At 27.6% G+C, this 26509-nt stretch overlaps 2 protein-coding genes across 5 annotated transcripts in view; both read left to right on the forward strand.

The window, feature by feature from the left end:
• Positions 1-8174, forward strand: part of LOC100213266 (hepatoma-derived growth factor-related protein 2) — a 38886-nt gene extending 30712 nt beyond the window's left edge. For both annotated transcript variants that reach the window (XM_065806274.1, XM_065806275.1), the window contains 7 exons: positions 3224-3523; positions 6193-6296; positions 6380-6450; positions 6544-6645; positions 6997-7081; positions 7470-7547; positions 7623-8174. In XM_065806274.1, coding sequence (XP_065662346.1) covers positions 3224-3523; positions 6193-6296; positions 6380-6450; positions 6544-6645; positions 6997-7081; positions 7470-7547; positions 7623-7630 — 748 coding nt within the window. In that variant the 3' untranslated portion in view covers positions 7631-8174. The remainder of the gene's footprint in view (positions 1-3223; positions 3524-6192; positions 6297-6379; positions 6451-6543; positions 6646-6996; positions 7082-7469; positions 7548-7622) is intronic.
• Positions 8175-21922: 13748 nt separating this feature from the next.
• LOC100215908 (E3 ubiquitin-protein ligase rnf8) lies at positions 21923-25560 on the forward strand. Of its 3 annotated transcripts, none has more exons than XM_065806276.1 (4): positions 21923-22309; positions 22518-23655; positions 24727-25083; positions 25166-25560. In XM_065806276.1, exons 1-4 carry the CDS (start codon positions 22073-22075, stop codon positions 25204-25206), a joined length of 1773 nt encoding a protein of 590 aa, XP_065662348.1. In that variant the 5' UTR covers positions 21923-22072; the 3' UTR covers positions 25207-25560. The 3 variants fall into 3 exon arrangements, 1 of the variants encoding a protein (XP_065662348.1); XR_010640936.1 differs by having other exon boundaries at positions 21924-22309; positions 22518-24514; XR_010640937.1 differs by lacking the exon at positions 25166-25560 and having other exon boundaries at positions 21924-22309; positions 22518-24521; positions 24727-24898.
• Positions 25561-26509: the final 949 nt, after the last annotated feature.

Below are 26509 nucleotides of genomic sequence, written 5' to 3' on the forward strand. Positions count from 1 at the left end.
CAAGATAAATATTAGAAGTTTCATAATTAAAGTTCAAAGAGTTTGCTAATAAGAACACTTATTAATTATTTAGAGAAATCTCCAGATTTTTAAAACTCACAGTCACATATGTTATTTTCCAACAGAAAGAAAAATAAGATTCAGTTAACTTGTTAAGTCTTGTTAAATAGTTCAGAGAGTAGTGAAGAGAGGACACCTTTGTAAGAAGGTGGTAGAAATGTTTTTCACATGTTGTAGAAGAGTTAAATTATGTAATAATTTAAAAAGTGGAAGGGGATTTGGATGTTGAATTAAGAAATAATTTTAAAAGTGGAAGCTAAGGGGATGTATAAAAATTTATTTCTCTGTGGCGATTAAGATGGTTATATCAACTTGATCAGAAATAATATTTAAAAAAGTAATTACAAATAAATGAATTGATAAGTAATTATATGCTAAACATGTATTGAAGTCTCTGCAACTTAAAGGATTCAACACTAATATCTAAACATGAAACAATTGAATTTCACAAATAGTTTTACAAAGAGCAACTAGGTGCGATGAAATTTTCAGCAAGTAAGATTTAAAAAATAAAAAGTTACTGCAAATGACACACAATTTGTAGAAGAAGTTTTAGATTGTAACAAATTTTTAGGTACTTTATTCATGTTTTTAATAAGAGAATTTCAACCTTAGAAATCACATGGCAATTGCATCATTGGTCCTGCTAATCAGGTCAAAGTTGTAAAAAAGACATGACCTTGAAATGTACCAAGAGGAACACCATGTGCAACATGGCACTGTTAATACTCTAATATTTTACAACTGTTGATGAAATCAGCCTCTCTGTGAGCTAACACAGAGTTTGGAAATCCTACTACCAGTAAGGTTTCTAAGGTACCGGTGGTCTCAGAACCATAGCAAAAAAAGTTGCATACCCTATTTTTTTAAATTATTTTTGGTTTTGGCAGCTTTATAGTTGAAATTTTGATTTTGTTTGAAAATGTTTCTCAGGCCAATTTCAGTTTCTGCAAGTTTATGCTTTGGCTAAAAAATGATTTCTAAAAAATAGCTATTTAAATAAAAGAAAAAATTAATTCAAAGTTAATTGCCACACTTTAACAATGACAACATTATTAAACAAGTTTTTTTTTAATTTATTCTTAGATTATTTTTCAAATAAGTCTTTCTTGTATGCTATTTGCATTTATTACAAGTTAATATATTGCACAAATAAGTTCCATAATATTGCACAAATACAAAATGTTAAGTGAATAAAATGTTTTCTATATAAAAATTTGGTGTAATTTTATTGAAATTTTGATTATCCAAAAAATGATTTGCTATTTGTATGGTAGCAATGAGTTGACATTTGATAAATTTGCAAATAATTTTTTCAGCAAGTTGTGTTTTTTCATATCGATTTATATTCTTGTTCTATCCCATTTGATGACTATCCATCATTTTGCTTTTTCAAGCATAACCTCATAAAAGAATTTGTTTGGTCTTTCAGATAAGACAGGCTGTTAGTAAAACACTAAAAAGTTCTTTTATTAAGTAAAAAGTCCTTACCACTTTAACTTTTTATATAAGTATGTATTAAATTTAATCTACAGCAGAAAAATATGTGAAGCTGGGAAAGTGACCAATCCCTGTAAATAAAGTTAACGATATTCTAAAAGCAAAATAGAAAAAAAGAGAAGTGTTGATAAAGTAGTTTTTGTGGGAAGTAAATGAAAATATTTGTCAAGCCTTTTTTAAAAGTGAGAATTTCTGGTTTTGAGTAATCTTAAGAGATCATGAGGTAGTACACTCCAATTGGCCATGCATTTGAATAAAAATGTTTTACTAACTGTAAATCCAATAACTCCTGGTACCTGAATGATTAAGCGAAACCCCTAAGATCACTGGCTGGCCCAGTTTGTACATGTGCAGGAGCCAGTGATGTGACTCAATTCATTGAACTTCTTGGTAAATCTTGTGATTTTGGATAAGATTGCTTTGGGTTGGTTTGTGAGTGATTGGATACAGATAGCAGTTTAGTAAACAAAAGCGTGTAGGGGTTTTTTAATTGGTTTTTTTAAGTTGTTTTCTGCTTGTTACTATAAATATACAAAAACTTTGGATCTGACATTTTGCACTAAATTAGCCTTGTAGAAGCTTTGTAGCCCTTTAGAAGCTTTAAGTAAAAGCAAATTCACATGGCAAGAAGTATTTAATGCTGGTTTAAGTAATCAATTGACAGTCGCATAGATGCGCACAAGCACAAGGAAATACTGAAAGTTTATCTCCAGTTGATTTATTGGTTTCAAGATTAAAATATTTTTGGTTAATAGCTTTTTTTAACAAAATGTTGAATGACAAATAGACACAAATTTATAACTTGTTTATTCATGCTATTGTAATGATATTTATTTATGTTTTTTACTCTTCAATATTTTTATCGTTTTTCAATTTTGACTACGAAAGTTTATGCTATTCAAATCTGTTTGGTTGTAATCCTATCTTACATGCATTCTGATCTTTGTTTGCAAGTATCAAGTTTATACAACTGTTGAGTTACAAAGTGTAACCACGTAGGGTTTGTAATAAAATATTGGCAAGGCTGTTTGGGTCATCAGTTAAAACTAAATCTGATATAAGAAAAGTAAACATGCTTTGATCTACAAATGAGGAAACTTTTTGAGTTGAATTATCTGATGACGGAGGCCTGTAATTACCACTAATGAGAAAGTGATCTTTGCCAGCATTGAGACTACACCAGATCTGCTTGCTTATTTCAGTAGGCAACTAAGAGTATGTAACTGGGAGGTATCAATTGCAGTTTCAGCTGCAGTATCAACATTTAAACTATATGAATGTAGTAGTTGTATTATATAGTAAGTAATATATGACTAATGTTTTCAGTGTTTTTCCGTATTTTTGAAATTTGTTCAAATATATATTATAATTTATTGAATATGTATAATAATTTTTAAAAAATTGAGGGTTTTTCAGTAAAAATATACAATGATAATAATAATATATAAAAATGATACTTTTAAAATTTGGTTAAAAAAAAATACAGTTAAAACAAGAAAATAAAATTGAATTTAAGCAATGACACATTAGTAATGAAAAAAATGATTTTAACAGCACTATTAGATGGTGTATTCAACTTGGTAATGTAACAAGCAATAAAAAATATGATAGTGAAAATTTATAAGAGAAACATTTTATAATTTTGAAAGATTTTTATTTCTAGTGATGACAATGATGTAAATATGAATGAAGAGAAAAGCGAAGAGAAAAAAACAGAAGACAAAGTTGAAACAGACATCGAAACAAAAAATGATAAAAAGCAACAAAAGGAAGAGAAGAAAATTGATAAAAAGCAACAAAAGGAAGAGAAGAAAATTGATAAAGAGATACAAAAAGATGAAAAGAAAAAGTTAAAAGAGAAAAAGTCAAAGGAAAAAAAAGCGAAAGAAGAAAAAAGTTCAAAAGTTGATGAAAAAAAGGAACAAAGAAAAAACAAAGATCTAAAGACAGAAAAAAAACACATGTAAGTAATTTAAAAAATTACTGTACCATGAATTAAATTGCATATATTATTTACATATTTAAGAAACAATGTATATGATGACAACTTAGTAGTAATTAAATGTGACAACTAAGTAGTAAACGAATTTACATATTTAAGAAATAAAGTTTTTCTACTTATATACTTTATTCAACAAATTTGTTATTTTCGGTAGTGGTAGAGTACTCACTTGGTAAGAGAAAGTATCCAAGTTTGCTTACCGATGCATCAGCCTTATTTTTTTAAATACCCAAAATTGCATAATTAGTTAAATAACCCACAAAAAATAATTGTTAAACTCATTATTATAACAACTTGTAAACAAAATGCGTATTTAAACCAAAATGTTGTGATGCATTTTCATTTCTAAATTATAGCAACTCTAAATTATTACAAATTTTAATCTAACAACATGCTCAGACACATTTAAACTTTTTTTTATCAGTAAAACTATATCTATTAGTTTAAACAAAAATGAGAGAAAAAAATTTCTTTTACTTTGGGATAAAAGCAGGCTTTCTATAACCTAGGACCTCTTGGTTCTGAGCCAGAACTCTAATCACTGTGCCACAGCTGAAGTAGGTTTGAATGTGTAAATATTTGTGGTAAGGTTGTATATAAGGTTGCATTATCCTGGCTTTAATATAAGAAAGCAAAGCGCTAAACTAATTAAAATTCTCAGTGTGTTCTTTTATGGAAAAATGAGGACAATGATAACCCAGGAATAACCCCTCTCTCAACTCTATAAATCTGAAATACAAACCTTGACAAACAAGGCCACTGCACCATGAAACGAGTTGAGCGCAATACTACCAGGGATGTGGTGGGGAGTAAACATTCAACTTTTTTTTACTGATTTTTAATAATTTAATTGCAGTTTTCAGAGTTTTTTGATAAATACAACTCTATTTTCATTTTTGATATCATTGAGTTATTCTGTACATGTTTTTGATGTTGTTGTTATTGTTTTCTTCTTTTGCAATTTAGCATCTTTAAAAAAGCACTGTGTCTTTGCTTGTCTTTAACAACATTTATAAATTATTTCACTATTTGCTATTGACTGTTTTGCTTTGCCATTATTTTACTTGTGATCTAATTTAAATGAAACTTCAGATACTTACTTTTTAATGCCCATGAGGTATATTAGTAAATTTTTATTTAAATCCAAGTTACACGCCTCTAGCTATATACATCCATGTTATTGTTATTAATGCAGGTATAATGTATAAAAAGGATAATATAAATAATTTTTAAAAAGAAAGATGTTTTTAAAAAGAATATACATTAAATTAAAAACTTTTTTTATAGATTTAATTTTTCAATAAAAAATATTTAATAATCATGTTTACTATTAAATAGTTAATAATTTACTATTAAAGATAAAAAGAAATTTTTATTTATTTAACTAGTTGGTTTAGTTAAGGTGATTTACAAATTATTTGGAATTCTTTTATTTGGAATAAGCATGATTTTATCAGCGTATTATGTCCAAGCAAGAGCTTTGAATGTTATTTTTTTTGCTTCAGGTTTTTTTTAAATTTAATAAAACTTTTTCTTTTTTTTTATATAATTTTCAAAACCTCTTTACTACCCCTAATAGTGCATCTAAAGAACAACATTTTGGAGACCTTAGATTACGTGCGCTCATATGCACGTAATCTAAATCATATATATATATATATATATATATATATATATATATATATATATATATATATATATATATATATATATATATATATATATAGTTGTCAAAATACAATATTTCTATCGATTTTCACAAAAAATACTAGAATTCCGACCAAGATAGAGCTTATTATTAAGAAAAATTGCCAATAAACAATCAGAACAGATCATATTATTAAACTATGATGTTCGTTTCACCTAAACAACATATTTCTTTAAAATCTTATTCAAATGTGAACAAGCAATTGTGGTTTTGAGAAGATTTTTTTTTTTTTAAAATTTTCGGTCTGGGTTTTTTTGCTACAAACATTTATATTTTATGATACGCAAGATTTATCATTTTAATTTTTTTCGTCTTTCATAATTCACAGACCTGATCATTTAACAGAAATATGCCGTTGTCAACAAAATATGTTATAATATTATACAGATACTATAATATTTTAGTATTGCCTTAACTACAGAGAGTAGTTAACTTGTCTTTATATATTTTTACGGTATGTTGTCATGATCTAAAAAATCATTGATTCAATTTTATCCGATTGTCTTCTTAAAGCCAATAAGATATACATTTTCAAAATTAAAACATTGCTATCGCAGAGAATATGGATACTTTATTATATATTTCTGGCTACCGCATATCGCAAAATATCTGGCAACCCTGTTAGTTATTAATAAAATGATTTTTTTAAATAGTTTATTTAGTTGTCAATAATAAGAGTCCTTATAAAAACTCTGCTTCTTAGAATAAGATCAATTGTGGGAAAATTGAAAAATTCAGATCAACAAATCTTTATTCTACTATAATAAATAATTAGAGTTGTTGTTAAATGTTATAGAATGGTAAAACATAAAGTTTTATAAAATGAAGTTTTTTGGTTTTGTAATTTAATACTGTTGATTTTATCAACTTTAATAAGTTGATTTAATTTGAAGCTGATATTTTCACATTTTGATATTTTAAGTAAGGAAAATGGAAAGAAAAAAGAAAACATTTCTTCTGAGGAAAATAAAGAACGAGAGCAGAAAGCTATTGAAGCTATGAAAAGGATTACAGATGACAATAAAGGTTTTTACTTGCTTACTTTTTCAAATATCTTGTTAAGGTTTCATCTCTTTTAAGTTTTATCTTTTCAAAGTTTGTTTTTTTAGATGCAACGGTTGCTGAACATCTCCAAAAATTAGAAATCGAATTGCGAAAAAATTTATCAGTAAAATCGACGGTTTGTTTTTATTTGGTTTAAATCTTTACTATACAATTCTTAAACAAGAAAACAAAAATGTTAGAAAAATTAATATATTTTCATTGTTTACAGGATCACATTAAATCGTTAAAAGTTCTTCAAGAAATTTCAGATCTTAATTTAACAGCTTCAATTCTTATGAAAAACAAAACCATTGTGACAACTTTAAAAAAGGTTTCTTCGTTCATTTTTTTAATGTTGAAAGTTTTTATTACTGTTTGTTTTGTTTTTTTGTTTGTTTATATATATGTGTGTGTGTGTGTGTGTGTTATTTTTCTACGTTTTACATTATTAAAAAGTTCTTATAATGTATTATTTGCTACATTATTCAACTTATTATGTTAATTTTATTTTAATTTCAGAAATTTTAATCCTAAACGTTTAATTTTTATTACGTTTAAAACTGACAGATGTAGTAACTCTCACGCAACAATTTTTTAAATGTTAACTTGCAAATCATGATGAAACTTTAAAGTTGATGTTTGGTACTTTACGTGAATTTCATTTTTAATTATTTTATTTCAGATAAAGGCATACAAAGCTAACCAGCAGGTTAGCGAGAAAGCGACCGAATTATACTCTCATTTTAAAAGTCTGTTTGCTGTTGCAGGTTAGAGTTTATATTTCGTTTGTCATTTATATATATATATATATATATATATATATATATATATATATATATATATATATATATGTATATATTTGTATATATATTTATATATATATATATTTATATATATATATATAAATATATATATATATAAATTTATATATATATATATATATATATTTATATATATAGACACACATACACATAGATCTTTAATTTTCGGAATATGTTCGATTTTATATACGAAATTAGTTTCGCATTTATAATTAAAATTAGAATGAGATAGAAGTAAAATATTAAGTTATGTCATATATTATATAATAAAAGTTATGTCATATATTATATAATAATCTGCCAACACCTTATAAGATTTTTTAATTTTTTATAGGTGTTTCTACAAATGCTTCAGTTCTTCATCATACTGAACCAAAAGACAATAAAATTAACGATAAAATAATAACAACAGGTAAAGCGTAGTAACCATTATTATTAGTTATATTTTTTATGTTAAATATTAATTGTATTCTTATTTTTTCTTCAGGTTTATGAAAGAGCAAAGAATTTTTTTAAACCGAAAATCGTTCCTGCATTTTGACATAGGTCCATTCTAAAACTATGTCCTACCTACATTAGTTATGGTACTTATAAAATTATAGATTTAAAATCGCAAATCTGTAAATAACAAAGACATTCGTTTTTAAAATTTTATTTTTAAAAGATTTGTGTTTTACAGAAAATATTTTATGCTTTGATAACGTTCGGGAAAATAATGTATATTTACTGTTTATATTTGGTATATTAAGTCTGTACGTATATTAATATACTAGAGTCTAGTTACGATATTCGCTCTCACGTACGATCTTAAGTGACGCCACGTACGATCTTAAGTGACGTCACGTACGATCTTAAGTGACGTCACGTACGATCTTAAGTGACGTCACGTACGATCTTAAGTGACGTCACGTACGATCTTAAGTGACGCCACGATTTTTAAGAGAAACTACATTTTATTTTACATGATTCATTTTAAAACTTGTTTTGGATTTATTTATTAGCCCTAAAGAAAAATAGAATAAAAGTGTTTTGATATGAACATGTGTTTTTTATGACGCCAACTACATAAGATCTCTAACTGTTCTCTACAAAAGATCTCTAAGTGCTTCTAAACCAGATGTGGCGGTTTTGATTTGCTTACAGATATTTTTTTTTTTTTACTGTATTCACTTTCGGGGTTATAACAGTCGATGAGCCTACTGAATTTTTTTTTTTTAATTTTGGTTACAGCACTTTCTTTAACTCCAAAACACGAGCCTATGACTGGATAAATGAGTAATAAAGTTGTTTTGGGCATTTTTTATGTATAGCCAGGACAAAATTATGTTCTGGCTTTATATAAAATTCTAATATTTTTAAAAATAATTGTACCAGTGATTGTTTAAAAACTTCGTGAGATATTGGCTATTTCTTTAAATATCGATAATAGTTAGGGGAAAATTTTGTCGAAAGTAAGTTTTTTTTGAGATTGGATAAAAAAAAATTTATTTCGGTTTTTTTAATTATATTTTTTAAGAATTAGTTGCAGTTGAACTTTTTAAGAATTAGACTGCAGTTAAACTGTTGAAATGTATTTACATTATTAATAGTACCGCCGAGTAATAAGTTTCACGTGAGATTTAAAATTCTTAAGTAGAAATAAACCAACGATATAATCATCCAAAAGTAGTATTCGTAAGTAGAAATAAACCATGGTATAATCATCGTTTGTAGTCATCCAAAAGGAATAAAATCGTTTTAATTTGTTATTATTGGTTTGATCTTTACAATAGGAGAGTATATTGAAGTCACTTAAGTTAAATAGGTGCTGTTTGACTGCTGCTTTATAAGAGATCTTATGACTTCATGTTTTTTATTTCCTCTTTAAGGATCGAATTCCATAGCCGCGTTCCTCGAGATGAGATAGAGAAGTCAGTTATTTTAAGTATAGTCTTCGGAATTTAAAAATTTTGAAAAAGTACTTCGTTAGGTCGTTGAGATCAATGGTGGAAAATTGATTTTCAAAGTATTTTGGTAGCAAGTTATTTTGCTTTTATTGAAACATAAATAATAAATTTTGGAGGAGGTTCAGTTCATAAATATTTAGAGCTCCAATTTCCCTGAATAATGCTTTGGCGTGGGTATATCTATTAGCGTTGCATACTATTCGACACGCTTGCTTTTGTTTAACGTATATTTCCTTTAGTACTGAAGAGTGTGTGCTTGCCCAAACGATATTGCAACAATTGATATAACTGTGAATGAACGAATAATATATATTTTTAAGCAAGTTTTGTTTAGGCGTTTTTTATTTTATGCATGATGCCAATTGACTTAGAGATTTTGTTTTCGATGTGCAAAATATGATTCTTCCAACTAAGATTTTCTTGAAAAAACTATTCCCAGGATTTTCATAGAATGGTCTCTTTCTATGTTAATGTTGTTGATCATAAGCTTGGAAAGTTGAAGTGATAAGTTAACAGAGTTAGATGGTTTGTGAAATAAAACATATTTGGTTTTGAGGATGTTTAAGGAAAGTTTATTAGCTTTGAACCACTCATTTAAGTTTTGCAGCTCGTGATTAACTGTAGAAAATATTATTTTATATTTGAGTGAGTAAAGAAAATATTCTTATTATCAGCAAAAAGAGTAAAATTTAGAATGTTTGAAGTTAAGTAGATATCGTTCACATAGAGTAAAAATAGTAAAGGTCCAAGAATCAGTTATCAATTTATCCCCGCGTGTCGGGGTTACTTTGATAGTAAATGTTATTTCAATCCAGTTAATCCCACCACGCGGTTTCATTGATAGTTTTTTAGGCTTTTAAAAAAGATTTATAGACCTAATACTATCGAAAAAATTGAAAAGTTATCAAACAGTATCAAAAGTTCTAAATTTCAGTAGATGACTTGGTGAGACAGGCATGGGAAACAATATTGATCCCTTGTTTTTCTCGGTTCATCGGTAATTCTTTCAACCACTGCAGAAAATGGAATAGTTTCATCCATATCATCTTTGCTTTCTGTAAATTTGATGAACTTACTCGCCAGTTATTTTTTCAAAAATTTTATATAAAAGTTTTATTCTCTAAAACACTTCAATGACTTGACCAATGTGATCGACAACGGATTTCTTCCCGGTGTAGGCTACAACTACCCATTGCTTTGGTTCAAATGGAATGTCAGTTGTTCTATCAGCTGACTCCATAGTCTTCACTGCCATCTTGAAGTTCCATTTTAATTTAAGAACCATTATCTGATGATGTCAAAGACTTGATTTCATTATTCGATCGTGTTTTTTTTTTTTTTTTGCTACAACCGATTTTGCAACCAGAACTATGTTGTGTTCATTTTCCTTTTCCTTCTTTTGTTTCTTTGGTCACATTGAGATCATTTGTTGTTTTTTCCTCACTTCTGTGTTTGTTTGCCAGATTTTTTGAATCCTCAATGATCTTTTAGGATTTTCTCAACAACCGTTACCAAAGATTTCTTTTACCTTTTCACCACCAACATCGCTGTTCTCATTTGGCAGTCTTTTCAAGACTTCATCTCTATTTAGTGGAGATATTCTGCAAGCCGAAAAGCCAGAAATCAGGTTTTTATATTTTCAGTCCTTGATGCAACTTCGACAATAACCCAGGAAAATGTGTCTTTGGTATTGCCCCTTTGATGTGACTTTCTTTTTACAATCATTTCAGTATTCTCATCCATTCTTTCTTCATGGACCCAAAGACTGCGAGATCCAATGGTTGAATTTGATCAGTTGCATTTGGTACCAAACAGGTGAAACAAATGTTATTTAGTTGGGTGGCCTCAAAGACTGGAAGAGAAAAATGAGAGGCAAGATTGTCACCAATGATGACTTTTGGTCTGTGAACTTTACTTACGTGAGAAAGAATTATTTCCAGAAACCAGCGTTCGGAGGTTCTCGAATCGAACCAGCCTGACTTTATGTTGTCATAGCAAGTTCCTTCTGGGCCACCTCTCGTCCACTCTTCGATAAATATTTTGAGACTTATATACCACAATAGGTGGTAGGAATACTCCAATAGTATTTCCACAATAAATGATGCTTACATATCTCTTTGAGTGCTGCATTATATGCTCCTCGTCTGCATATAATTGATTTTGCGCCAGGGTCATCCGAAAGAATAGTCTCGTCATAGTTATAAATGTTCCTGGGTTCAAAAAAAGTAAAACTGGATGTCCGACCATGTTTTTCTTTTATTCGGTTGTACAATGTCCCATATGGAATTTTAAACGTTTTAGATGCTTTCAGTAAACTCATAGTATCCTTCCTGCAAAATTGAAAGGCCGCTGACAACTAAGTTTTTGAATGTGAACGAAAAACACGACTCCCGTTCTTCCTCTTGTAGGTCCTCATATTACGGATAGTTATATGTTATTATAGTATTTTATTACTGTTTAGAATACGTTTTTTACACTTTCATACACATTTTGATAAAATATTTTTCATTTTTAACAACTATAATATGTTTTTTTACCTTTCAAATCGATTTTATAGAATCTTAGTAAACTTTTGATTAGTGTTTATTCATTTTAAACCAAAGACAATGAAAATAGAAAAGATAATACAATAATATTACAAAGATATTACAAAGATAATATACTGAAAAAGTAATTTCAAAAAGTTATAAAAGATGACCCGGGTATCAAATTAATTCCACTCGACGGTATAGGGATCGTGCATAAATTATGCAGCGCAAAACTTATCTTAAAAATTTAAGTATGAGATCATTTTGCTCTTTTGCGCGGTGGTTTTTGCTGGACTTAAAGGGTTTTACTTGGTTTAATTAAAGACTCTGCGAGGGAAGACTTTTAACCCTTTGTTGTTTGTATAAGTTTAATTTCGCGTTACGTAATTTATGGACGGTCCCATAAAAGTCATTATTGAAAAAAAATAGCAGAGTGTCATCAGCAAACATGTTACTCGTTGAACTTTTTTAATGCTTTGTTTAGGTCGTTTATATAAGTTTTGGTCCCAAAAAGGAACCTTAGGTTCGTTTTGGGCTATATGGAGTATTTTGAAACTCATTTGGATAATCATTGTTGCTGAAAACAAATTGTTTACTAAACCATTTTATTGTACTTAAGCTTATATAGTGAAATTTCATGATCGACAGTATCAAATACTTCTAACAGGTCGATGAAAACACCTAAAGTATTTTAAAATTTTTCAAGAATTAAAGATTTCACGTTCAAATTTGATAATGTTCAGTAGAATAACTTTATTTAAAGCCAAAGTGTTGGTTAAAAATTATTATAAAAGGAAGTAACTGTAAAATCTATTGCACATAATGTGTTCTAGTATATTTGAGAATGCGGAGTGAGCAGCGATGGGGCGATAATTACTTACATTTGCTTGGTTACCTTCTTTTAAAATTGGGGTAACTTTAACGATTTTTATTTATTCAAAAAATATTTCTTGGTCGGTAGACGCTCCATAAATTTTATATAAGATTTTTTTAAGAGTTCAAAACATACTATAACTAATCATCCGTAACTAATTAACTATATCGTTGTTTACGTAATACTTAATTTAGTTTATTTTGAGAGATTTGAAACTCTTGAAAAGATGTCAGAAGATAATTATTTGAAACCAATACAGTTCTACTGTACTAAAACAATACTTTACTAAAATACAATTATCTGTACTTAAAAATCTCTAAAATGTAGCATTTGGTAAAAGAACTTTTGTTTGCAAGTTTATATTTGATGTCAACGAATAATTGATTTTATTTATGATTTTTATCAGCTAAATGTTTGTTAAATGTTTATCAACTAAAATTATCGAGGAAACTCTAGACAGAAAATGTTTATTGTCTACTACTAATTTCATTTTCAAAACTTTTTTGAACCAATTTGCTGAACAAAGTTTAATAACTTTAGCATCATAGCATCAAATTTATCCAATTTTGATTGGATAAGTTTGAATTAAAATGAATAATAGTTTAAAAAAAAAAAGAAATGTAATAAAACTTTTTTTTGTTAAAACGTAAAATTTATAAATACTTAAAAAATAGCTTTTGTTTTACTTTGCAAGAAAATACTTTGCTTTTATTATTGTTAACTAAATTTAGATATCAATTAAAACGACAAAAATTGTAACAAGACGTAATAACAAAATAGTTTTAAATCAAAATAAACAAACTCCTTTAGAAATTCTCCCTGAAGTTGATAAATTTTATCATACAAAGTTGCCTTTACTCAGAGATGTTCTTTCACTTGTCTTTATCGAAGTCAACAATAAATTATCTTTTGAAAGTGCTTGTCGAAGAGTTGTAAAGTTAGTAGAAATTCATTGGACAGAGCGTAATATCTACACAATATCATATCAGGCCATTTTAAAATGTCTGCAAAGTGAAATCAATGAATATCGCTACTTAAAAGGTGTTGACAAAAACAAGCAAGGTTCATAGAAATACATCTTTTTTAAGTAGATGTATTTCTATGAACGAATCCCTTGAAAAACTTTTTGACATTTTCTGCTTCAACCCACAACGTCGTGAAAAGCTAGAGAAGTTTTTCGGTATTTCAATGAATGCTAAAGACTACTCGTATCTCGAAACAGGAATTTTAAATGTCAAAATGTTGATAAAACTTCCCATCAAAAAGTTATTAATGACAAAAGAAAAATGGATAAAAAGATAAGAAATGAAACAGCAGTTTATCAGACAATGTACGTTAATAGTGATGATAGCGACTTAAGTGAATTTGAAGACGAAGATGAATTTCTTGAAAGAGAATGAACAAAAAATGAATATCAGTTCTTTGAAAAAGACACTGAACCAACTAAAAAAAGAGAGTTATGTTTGTTGATGTAAGTCAACCAAAACTGTCATACATGACGAGATCAAAACCAAAATTAATATTTGAAGATAGTTCTCACAATACTTATGTTCCACCTAATGTGCGACAATCAAAAAACTTAGTCTTAAGTGATATCTACCATGCATGTGCAGAGTTAGATGGAGAGGGATTCTCGATGAGGGAAATGCAAATTGCACTGAAAGTAATCGACTATCAAATTTTTAAAACAAAATGGAAAATTCCAGATGAAACTGACCGTATATCTAAGTACGATAAAAATGATTGTGAAGCTATTGAGAACACATTTATTGATTCTAACACACTCCCAACACGCAGTGCCATACGTAAAAAACTAAAACAGATGCACGCGTATTCTCTTGGCTTGATTGCAGACAGAGTTATTCAAGCTAAAAAGAGTGGCGATATAATAACTCACGCAACTGACTCTACTCAAAGGCATGTTGGGACCTTTGCACCATCTGGTTTACATACTAACCGAGAATATTATTTTCCTTCGCCTACATTAGCAATTGCTTCAGAAACTACAGCAAATATTGCAGATGGAATAAAAACAACAATCGAAATGTTACAGGAAGCCTCAAAATACACCTCAGAAAAACTATACCAGAAGGTAGATGTTCATAAGACTGACAGTACTGTTCGTAATATAGGAATATCTAAAATCACAGCTGATATACTCGATAGAGAAATTCCTGCTGGTCAACTGTTTTGTACTTCACATTTCACATACAGCTTTAGGTTTCAACAGAGCTATTGAAAAAGTTCTAAACCAAATTGAAAATGAAATGAATATGGATATCTTTTTCAAAGGCTTTCTGTTAGATATATCTATTAACAAAAGTGCGGAAAGGTTATCCTTAACCTTTCTATCATGGGTACTAAACTTGTTTGGTCCAGGTTTTATTCAAAAACCATGGAATTATCATAAAGAATTTAAAACTTTTATACACCGTAAAAACAAAGATATTTTTCTTTTTGCATTTAAAGATGTTCGATTTGAATGTCTTTCGAAATGTTCTTCCATAGTTTGCTTTCAGTGGGATGACTTTAAGGAGTTTTTAGACCAACATGAATATATCAGAAATAAACTTGCTTGTTTAGTCCAAGATTCTATGAGTTTTGATTACATTATAGTTATTTTAGTTGTGGTAGCAGCTTTTGGAATGCAAGCTATTTCACCATTTTTCTGTAAAACTAAAGGTAAAGCCACGCATTCTAAACTGCAAATATTCTAATGATATCATGAATGAACAATTCTTTGAATTTAAAGAGCCACGTGTTCAAGGAGTATCAAAGAGATCTCATTAAAGATGATTATGGCTTAGAAGTTGTTGATGTAGTTCAAAAATACGCATCAAAGAACTTTTATGATTGCATTATTTTTGTAAATATAGTTCGGCAAAGTTTAGCTATAGTTCTTCAACACCTAAGAGGAAAGCATTATGGGTTTGGAGAAAAAAATAATGATTGATTACCTGATGAGTATTATGTTTTTAATCAAGTTGTTGGAGTTGATAAAACAGTTACAAATAATATTGAACTTGAGCGTCAGTGTGGAACTCATAGCAATCGACTTCGAAAAAAACCGTCACTTTCAACAGTTTCACGTGGTAATGTTCTTAAATATTCAAACCATATAAGAAATGAAGATTCAAATAATTTAGAACTATTTCGGAAAATGGGTTCTATTGTTAGAAAAATTGAAAGTATAGAATACAGTTAGAACCAGCGACAGATTCAACTGAGACAAAGCGGCTTAACTAAAAAAGAATAACAAGCTTTACATCAGGCGTCCAGGAGAAATTCTATTTTAACTTGTTTAAAACTACAAGGTAGCCCCATTTACTAGTGGATCAGATGTCTGTGAATATATTAAAAAAGAGCAAGATCTGATAAAATGCTAAAAACGATTGAAGAATGAAGTAATTTATTTTAGAGATACATGTAGGTCATTCCTGCGGAAATCAATTCTATTTAAAATCATGATTTTTGATAAAAATACAAAAAAGCGCCGTCTTATGTCTATAGAAGAATATGATACTAATTTGAAGGTTCCACTTGGAAAGTCATTACAGCAATCCACAATCACCTACGATGACTTCCACAAAATTATTTCGCACTTTCAATAGAGGTCGAAACAAATTATTAATAATATTAGACTATCTTGATGACGTGCAATGTCTAATTTTTTGTGTTATTTATAAATAGGCATAATGATAACATGTTTTATTAACAAAATGAAAAAAAAAATTAATCATGTATTTTACATCGCTTATATTTGAATATAATAATGATTTCATTTAATTTAACAGTAAATTGTTTTATCAAAATAATCACTTTTATTAAAATTGAAGTAGAAGGCTAAATATTGATAATAAGGTAAAAACAATGTGAAATTCGAAATCAGCATAAAAAATTAATTAAGAAAAAGTGGTTAAACTAGAAAAAATCTGAAAAAAGTCAATTTTGGACCCCCTATTGTAAAGTCTCTTTTCAAATCATTTTAAATAAAATTAAAAAAACTTCCTTTATTTGTACTTAGGGCTGGCGAAGTCGACTTTTCAAGTCCCGAATTCATTTGAAAGACGAATTTAGACCCTATGTGTCTATACTGCAATATTAAATTAAATTGTAGGTAAAGTGGTGGCATAACCGCCTCCGTAACGTTTGGATTATTGTTATATGAAAATAAAAACGAAATGTGCTTTTTTAACAATTTATTTCAATAACCACATTATTAAGCTTTAAATTGCTGCAATTAAGAAAAAAATGAAACGGTTTTTAAAAAAGTTATTACACAAAAGTTACACTTAGTGAAAATACGGTTTTACCCCCATTGTTAGGCACAACAGCATCCTCACAAAAATTATTGAGGGTTTTGTTTACAATTCTCACAGCTCAGATTATTTGCTGATTTTGCTGCACGTTTGCATACAGTGTTGGCATTCTTTGTATCTACAGTCTGAGTTTTCTCTTTTGATATATATATATGTATATATATATATATATATATATATATATATATATATATATATATATATATATATATATATATATATATATATATATATATATATATATTTATATATATTTATATACAAATTAAATAAAAAAATACGAAATCTAATTTTCAATATCTCAAACAAAACTATATCTATGCAAGTTTTTACATGAACGCGTTTAAGTTTGACGATTATTCTCATTAGTAATTACCTAGCTTTGATAAATATCAAAAGTATGTGGTTGTGCTACCTTTGCGTCTATGCGGTTTTTGCCCAATTAGTTTCTTAAAAGAATACAGTTTCATAGCTTGCGTATTAGGTTATATTGATATCAAAAATGGCTTTCATTTTATGAAATAACGCTGACAACACATATCTTTAACACTAAAATCAAATATTGCTTAATCCTCAAAAGAAAGGTCTGGATAAATATAATATTTTTATCAAAATAAACATAATATAATATTTTTATTAAATATAGTATTTTTATTACCATGCACATTACCATGCACTTTACCATGCACATTACCATAAACATTACCATGCACAACTTTTTCAGAAACGCAACAGGCGCTCTTTTTGACATGAGCAAAATGAAGGAAATTTTTTTACCAACGCGTGGTATGTTTTTTTGCCATGTTAGATATCATTGTTCAAAGAGAAATGTTAAAAAACGGTTGTGCTTCCATAAGCGGTTATGTCCCCACATACCCTATAACATTAAATCTTAATATGCATATTAATTCAAAATAAATTTTAAAAGATTGCTTGTAGTCCACCGTGAGATTTTCGGTGTTTTCCGTATATCTTGTAAGATTTCCGGTGTTTTCCGTATATCTTGTAAGTAAGATTTTCGGTGTTTTCCGTATATCTTGTAAGTAAGATTTTCGGTGTTTTCCGTATATCTTGTAAGTAAGGTTTTCGGTGTTTTCCGTTTATCTTTTCGATGCTTATCTAGTAGACCAGATGAAAAAATATATCTGGAAATCATTATTCATATGAAATCCAAGTTGTAATGTTTAATTTATGTTTACCTTTATTAATTCCGTAACCTCATTTGGTATTTGAAAACACATAAGCAGACTAAAGCAAGTTTTTGAAGCAAACACAATTTTTTCAATTTCTACTTTTGGATAGGATTTCGATTTTCAATATTTTATTTTTTATTTTCAAATGTTTTATCTAATATTTTTTAAATTAATTATATCTAATATTTAATCTTAAGCTAGATTTTAAAACTTGATTATTTATACAACAATAGTTAATAGATTTTTTTAAATAATCAGTTATTACGAAGCGGATTAATCAGCCATTTAAAAGCGGATTAATCAGTAGGGTGGAGCGACTTTCATAGCAAAAAAAAAAAGAGTTTAAAAATCCAATATTACTGAGACACGAATAAATGTCTGTTAATTATAAGATAAAAGTAAAAAAATATTTTTTGATTTTGATGAGATCTTGAGGGTCCTCTTTGGAATTTAAATTCTTGACAGGTCCTAATATTTTTGAATTTTTTTTTTTTCTAAACCATATCAACCTTGGACTCAAAAAAAGCAGAAAAAAATGCTTGTTTTATAAATAATAATTTTATTAAAAAAATTTTTTAGTGAAAAAAATACTTGCAAAAATATACCTTAAAACCCCCGTTTTGTTGAGGACGGGGGTTTTTAATTAAAAAAACAACTCTACTTTTTTAATTTTAATTTTTTAATAAAAACAAATATTATTTTCAAAATCAGCATATTATTTTGCTTCTTTTAAGTATCAAGTTGATATAGTTTAGAAAAAAAAATTTAAACAATATTATGACCCATCAAAATTTTAGAATCCAAAGAGGAACCTCAAGAACTCATCTAAACTAAAAAAAAAAAGAGTAAGGTTCTTTTTGCACCAAAAGATATTGATTTGCTGCTCAGGCAAATCAAATTTCGAAAATTTTCAAAATCGCTCCACCCTATTAATCAGCCATTAAAAAGCCATTTAAAGATCTAATTTTAGGCAGTAAAAAATTTGTTTTTATGGCTACATGTATCTTCAATGTAATTTACGTATATAAAGATATTTTTGAAACTGTGGTTAAGGTGACATTTTACCTAACGGAGACGTAATGTCTAAAGTTTAACAGTTTAACTTATTTTTTAATGAGCTTAATTAGCAAAATAGTTTTTTGTTTAATAAAACGTTTAAGTAGTTTGCGACCAAACAATGCATTTTTTATTATTATATGTAACACTTTTTCACTAAAATTTATGAAAATAATAGATTATATTATAAATTAGATTATAATAGATTATATCTTCTTATTTGTAAAAACTTGGAAGCCTTTAAGCAAGATTTTTAATTCATCAATATATATATATATATATATATATATATATATATATATATATATATATATATATATATATATATATATATATATATATATATATATATATATATATAATTAAAAAAGTATTTGTAACCAACTTTCTAGGTGTTTGTATAGATGAAAATCTTACATGGAAAAATCGCTTTAAAAGCTTATCAAGTAAAATTAGGAAAAGAGTAGGAATATTGCACAAAGCAAGAAATGTTTTAAATAAACATACTTTAGTACAATTATATTACTCATTTATTCATTGTCACAAAAACTATGCAAACATTGTTTGGGGTAGTACAAATAAAAATAGACTTAAACCTCTTTATTGTCAGCAGAAGCATGTAGCACGTCTTATATATTCTAAAGACCGTTATACTCGTGCCAAGCCTCTATTATATGAAATAAAAGTTTTAAAAATACGAGCTTAATATTTTTAATATTCTTTATTTTATGTTTAAATGTAAACCAATTCATCCCCGACTTTTTTTTTCATAATTTGTATTTATCAAATGATATCAAATCAAGAAATAAATTCATTTTACGCAATGATAATTTTATTAAGCATTCTTATGATATAAAGTAGTTGGAAAAAATTTTACGGAGGATTTTATTCATTAAAGCAACTACTTATCTTTTAAACGAAAGTACATACGTGCACATAAACGTTATTTCGTTTCCATTAAAATTTTTAAAAACTGTTTAGCTGTAATTTTACCTGCTTAGATTAAAAAAATCTTAAAGAGTATATATATTTTTTAATTGAAATTAATTCTAGTAAATAAAACCGCAAATGTTTTTTTTACTCTGTGTTGGTTTTGACAAAAATTTTAATATTTAAACAACTTGGAAAACTTTTCTGGCTTAAAATATTACTACGGTGATTAATTCGATTATTTAAAAATTCTGGTTGCAAATTTTTACCAACCTGGTACAAAAAGAAGTAGTGTGCTCACTTTTTTTACGTCCTGGTGATGGTAATGATATAAATGTTTTAGATTTTTAAATAAAGTTTTTAATATTTTGAGTTTTAAATGAAAAACACGCTTAAATTGCTACGAACTGAAGTGAACCCGAATCAAACCTTTAAATAACTAATATTATTTTATTAAGTAAGATACCATCATTTTAACCTGAAGTTAAAAAAATTTAAATATGTTAAAAGTCATATTTTTCGTTTTCAATGTAATTATAAAAAAACCAGCAAGTTAAAATCAAAAATAAAATGTGCGTCGATTGACACAGGTTTACAAAGTTTTAAATCGTTCCGGTACTGACGCTACTACCGGTACTGACGCTTTTTAAATCAAACTCTTCTTCTTGTTTGTTTTATCGCGTTTTATCTTTTAAATCTTTTTATTTTATTATAGAAATTAAAAAAATTTAGATTTACAGCTATTTTTTATAATAATGTTAAAAAGGAAACAAATAATAATTTAACACTAGTAATTCTTTAGGTGAGTAAATCAAATTAAAAAAAAAAAAAAAAAAGGCTCAAAATGAGTTTGATGTTTCAAAAACGTTTTCTGCAAATATATTAATGTGATTTTCTGCAAGTATATTAGTTTAATCTTTAAAGTTCCTGGTTGCAATTAATTTAACCTTCTATTTGCTAGATGATTGAGACTCTTCAGCGGCATTAAGCTGTTAATGTTCGCAACCTCTCTCTGCACAATAATTCTACCTGCACAAAGTATAGTTATCTTTCTTTAGGAGCAAGAGTATTTATTTTATTTTATTATTTAAATCTAACAGAGTTTTTATATTAAATTTAGTAGCACCTTTATACTTAAAACAGTTAAAAAAAAAAGAAAAGAATAATAAATTTAATAACATTATATCACCAAATTTAGATATATTCCTTTTAGAGCAATCGTATTTTATTACTTAAATCTAACATAAATTTAAAAGCGCTTTAATACTTAAAACGGTAAAAAAAAAAAAAAAAAAAAAGGAAAGTAACAATAAATACTTAATAGCCCTTTATAAACTCATTTATTAAATTTTAATTTATTTTTCCTTAATCTAATCCTTATTCAATAAGTCTGAAGATTTTTTGCACGATTCGCAAGATTTAATAATGCATGATAACTGTAGCATAAATACCAAGTTGCATTTTAAAATTTCAAAACGTGAGTCATTTGTATTTACGCATAAATATAATCAAGATATAAATGTAAAAAAATTAACGTCAAAATATAGATATTTGGAAAAAAAGTTAATAAAAGCATTTTATATAAATAACTGCAATTCTTTACCAAAATCTTTAAACTTTTTATCAAAGTTTATGATTATGGACATACTTCATAATCTATAAAAGTTTTATTGTGGTTTTCATTTGTATCGTGTCTGAAAGTATAAACACGTGATTTTTTTTCCAATGGAGTAACTAGTTTACTGTAGTAGTACGTTCTAAAACTAAGTTTCATAAATATTCAAAGCTCAACATGTATAATGTTTAATTTTTGTTTTTACCTTTTATGTATAGTAAAATATAAAGTTTTGCGTGGCTTTATATTTTATTTATGTAATTTTTATATTTGTATTTACCCCCTGAACTATTTAGTTCAATCCCAGTGCTTTTGCTAACAAAAACAAACCGTTTAAATAGAGGAACTTGAAAAATTTATACAGAAAGGTGTTTTGAGTAAGTGATAGATGGTGCGTATGGGAACAATTAAAATTTGTGCATTTTTAGAGTTTAAACGTTTAAATATTTGTGAACTTTGACGTCAAATTGTAATTTATGGATACTACGGGTTTTAAGTATAGAATTAGAAAAGTAGTTCCTGTTGTAAGCAAAAAGGATCCTATTTGTTCCAATATTATTCCACTTTTGGAAAAAAAAGCAAATACGTTTGGTAGAATTATGTCTGATGAAGTCAATATTCGATTACTATCAAAGGTGACTCCATTAATGATTTCTAGAAAACATGCAACAATAACTTGCGATGAAGGAAGAGTTACTATTGTTGATCATCATGTAGGTTGACTTTACATATTAGTTTGTTAATTCCATTATAGTTTAATGTAATAAACCTTTTTAATTTGTTATTATTTGTTTTGGTAAGTTTCCTTATGTATGTTATATGTAAAGGTGTATATTTTGGTTAAATAATTCTGTTCAAGTAAATACAAGTAATAATAACATTGATTTATTTTATTCACATATTTAAAAAATATTTGTTTAGAGCATAAACGGTGTTTATATCAATGGCAGAAGAATCAAACCAGAAGAGCCACAAGAGTTGAATGTGGGTGAAAAAATTGGATTTGGATGTGCAATGGGAAATTTACCATGTGAATTTGAATATATACTTGAACAATTAAAGCCTGTATCAAAACAGCATTTATGTAGCTCATTAGTTAAAGAAGACTTTTCTCCCACAAAACGTCACAAAAAAATAGATTCATCTTCATTAACATTTATAGAAGCAAATGCTTCTCAAATAAAAGAACATGAAAATAAAATAAAATATTTATCAGACGAACTACGTTCTAAAGAGGAAAAACAAGATGTTTTAAAAAATAAACTTGAGGTCACTCAAAAGTGCATAATTGAAAGTCTAGAAATTCAAAAATTTGAATTAGAAGCTGAAATGTTAAAGGGAGAAAGTCATTTAAAAGAACTTTTGGAACACCAGTTAAAAGAAAAAGAAGCATTATTACGAGCTGAGTTTGATCAGCACATTTGTTTGCTTGAATATGAAAAGAAAAAAGTTGAAAAAAATTTACAAGATGAGTTAAGTAATAAGTTAAGTGAAAAAGATGAAGTTTATAAACTAGAATTAGAGCAACAAAAAATTGCTTTAGAAAATGCCATGATTCATAAAGAAAATGAAAAGAACAGTCTAATTGCTCAACTGCAAGTCAAAGAATGTCTTTTAGAAAAGTACAAATCTGTTGAGGAAAATCAAAAACAGTTAGAGTTATGTCTCAGTGAGTTGCGAAAGCAGATAGAAGAAAAAGAAAGCCAACTTATTAGACAAAAAGAAATATCAAGACAAGCAGAGTGTGACGCAAAACAAACTGTAATTCAAATAATGGAAGATGAGTTTACTTGTATTATATGCCAAGAGCTATTTATTGGAGCAACTACATTGTCATGTGCACACACTTTTTGTGAACTATGTCTTATGATGTGGATGAAAAAAAAAAAAAGCTGTCCTGTATGTCGTCGTAAAATTAAAGGAAAAGCTGTACATTCTGTTGTGTTAGATAGTGCTGTTGAGAAAATGGTTGAAGCTATGGATGAGGATACATTAAAGAGAAGAGTTGAACTAAAGCAGGAACGTGATGAGTTGAAACGGAGGGATATTGCTGTCGAAGGTAATGTATCCTCCGCTTCTTTGAGCAGGCCTCGTGTGTCTAATATCTTACATCTTACATCTTGTGCCTGATATCATGAATACATTTTTTCAAGAATGTTATTATACCTTATCCGATTTAACAGTGATTGAATTGGTATATAATTGACCTATTGTGCTTCGTGTCATGAGAATTCTTAAATGGTTATGTGTATTAGTGAAGACTTTAAACGTGTTACAAAATTGTTTGAATTTTGGGAATTAAGGTCAATTAAACTGAAGTAGAGATTAAAATTAATAAGAAAACTCCAATCATTATGGAGTAAAAAGTTTTTATGTCAAGAAGATACTTATGATTCCTTTTGGAATTTTTTAAATTTTGTAAAAAAGATTCGTATTTATTGTAGCAGTTGTTCAGTTATGCATGTAAAAACACACCAAATTTAAAATGAAATTAAAGAAAAAATTGTTTTTTAAAATTATGTTTAAAAATCTTAAAAAATATATCTTTTTTAAAAAATGTTTCTTTTGATTTTAGTTTTTAGACAATTTGACCCTAATAATTTTTGTTTTTAAACTTAGAAAACTGATTTTAAAGAGACTCCTCTGTATTTACTAATTTATGCTTAGCATTTCAAAAACTATGTTTTTGTTTTCAAAAGATAAATATTTTCTATATTTTTAAACCAAAACAATTAGTGATAACCAAGTAGTGATAAGTGACTAGTGATATTACATGAGTTGTTTACTTGATTTTAATCATTAATTTTTAGCTCATGAAAAATGTATAAAAAATCTAGTTAAGTCTAGTATCTAGATGTGAAGATGAAACATAAGATGTCAATACGTTTGCTATAATCAACACTGGTTTCTGAACGCAGGTGGAGGGTAGTATACAAATGATTCTTATTTACATGTTAGAACTGGTAATTGTGGCTGAGCAATCTAGGAGATCATATGCGACGGATAATCATCGTCGTTTGATCTTATCTGATATCCCATAATTTAGTTCTTATGCTAATTTGTCTATTAATGTTTTATTTTATTTGTTTTAGTGAGTTTTGCGATCATAAGTTAAATTTAACTATTTTAGGACCTGATGGAATTCGTTCATGGATTCACTCACCAGATGATTCCGACGAAAGTGACGAGGTTATAAATAGAAACGTTCGAGTTATGCCAAATAATAACCGGCACCGTCAACGTTCGAGATCTCGCACTCCCAGAACTCATCGCAACAGACCATACTACGATAATAGACCAAATCAATATAACGGGACACGTCAAATCGGCGAAAACAACTTTACCTTTCACAATCAATATGTCCGGTCAGATCAAGTTTACCAGCCGCGATTTCAATCAAGAGTTAACGGTTACTATCAACAACCAGGCAATTTCAATCATGAAATTAATTATCAATTTTTTAATAATCTTCGTTGTTTTCATTGTGGTAAGTGAATTTCTTTTCTTTTCCAGTTTTACATGAATTGTTACTGCAGATTAAGATAATGATTACTCTACATTACCTCTAGGAGATCTCGGCCATCTAGATCGTTTCTGCCCAAGAAGATAACAAAGTAATTTAATGTATATTTGTAAATAACAAGTGAAATCTTATTTTTATAAATAATATTCTTCGCTTTCTTTTTTTAATTTCTGTTAATATTACTAACTTATAAATAGTATTATACAATAGAACATCAAAACTATAGAACTAGAAGTTATTCGAGTGTTTTTTTTTTTTAAGTGGAAGCGTTATGCATTTGATGCTTATTATGCAATAGTGTGATTGATGGAAATATAAGATTTTGGGTAAAAATTTTATTTACACGAGTAGTATGTAAATGAAGATCGGTGTGCTTTGTTACAATTTCGTTACGGTGTTTGTAATATATGTTTATAATATATGTTAAAGAATTTTTAAAAATTTTCTCCATGCTTAAGGCAGAGGATAGCCCACTAGTGGATTCTTTGGCGCGTCTTTTTCTTTTACACTAATAAATTGCAGGGTTGCTACCCAACAATTTATTAGTGTAATTGGCAAACATAAATTATAAAAAAAAAACTTATTTTTACATAAATTAATAATCCAAATTCTGAGCTTTCTTAACTTTCAATTCTAATAATGAAGAGAACCTATTAGGATGTTAACATACAACTTTGGGATCATAATTTTTTTTTCCGAGTAAAGCTTTTTATTGACCCAACCGTCAACTACCCTTTGCGCGACATGTTAGGTGATACCCATTTATTAACTTTTTTAAAATAAGAATGGCACATTCACGACATATTTACTAAGATGGACCAATGAGTATATTTTAATCTAAAATATAAACAAAGTAACAGAGAGAACATCACGAAGATATTGTCATCAGAGCCTCAAATAAGCCGTTTTTTAAAAAAGAGTTATAAATTTCTTACAATAACGAGATAAAAAAAAACGAATTAACTTCTTACAACGATGAAAGAGAGTAAACTTTATAAAATATACAGACTAATACTATAAACTAGGTAAAGTAACTTAATATAAACAGTAAAATAAATTAATGCTTAGTAATAATGAAAAATTAACAATTTGAAGATGTTACTATCAGTAGCACGTAAGTACATTGTCATTAGAAACAATAAAATTTTAAAATTTAGCTTTAAAAACAAGAAACGAAGAAGACAAATCAAAATTTTGAAAAAAAACTCGAATCCAAAGATATATCATATATCAAATAATCAATATAAAACTGATTAAACTTAATTCGACGAAAATTTGGTTTAGCAAATTATTATTTCTTAGGGCATATTTATTGAAAAGTTTTAAAGTAAAGATAAATTTAAAAACGTTAGAAACTAAATTATTTTCCCAAAAATATACAAAACATAAG

The sequence above is a fragment of the Hydra vulgaris genome, chromosome 09 (genome assembly GCF_038396675.1).
Source record: "Hydra vulgaris chromosome 09, alternate assembly HydraT2T_AEP".
NCBI classification, from domain to species: domain Eukaryota; kingdom Metazoa; phylum Cnidaria; class Hydrozoa; order Anthoathecata; family Hydridae; genus Hydra; species Hydra vulgaris.

Coding starts and splice junctions, on each gene's coding strand:
- LOC100215908 (XM_065806276.1), top strand. CDS start 22,073: ATGGATACTACGGGTTTTAAGTATAGAATTAGAAAAGTAGTTCCTGTT. Junction 23,656..24,726: donor GAGGGATATTGCTGTCGAAG/GTAATGTATCCT, acceptor TAACTATTTTAG/GACCTGATGGAATTCGTTCA. Junction 25,084..25,165: donor TCTTCGTTGTTTTCATTGTG/GTAAGTGAATTT, acceptor CATTACCTCTAG/GAGATCTCGGCCATCTAGAT.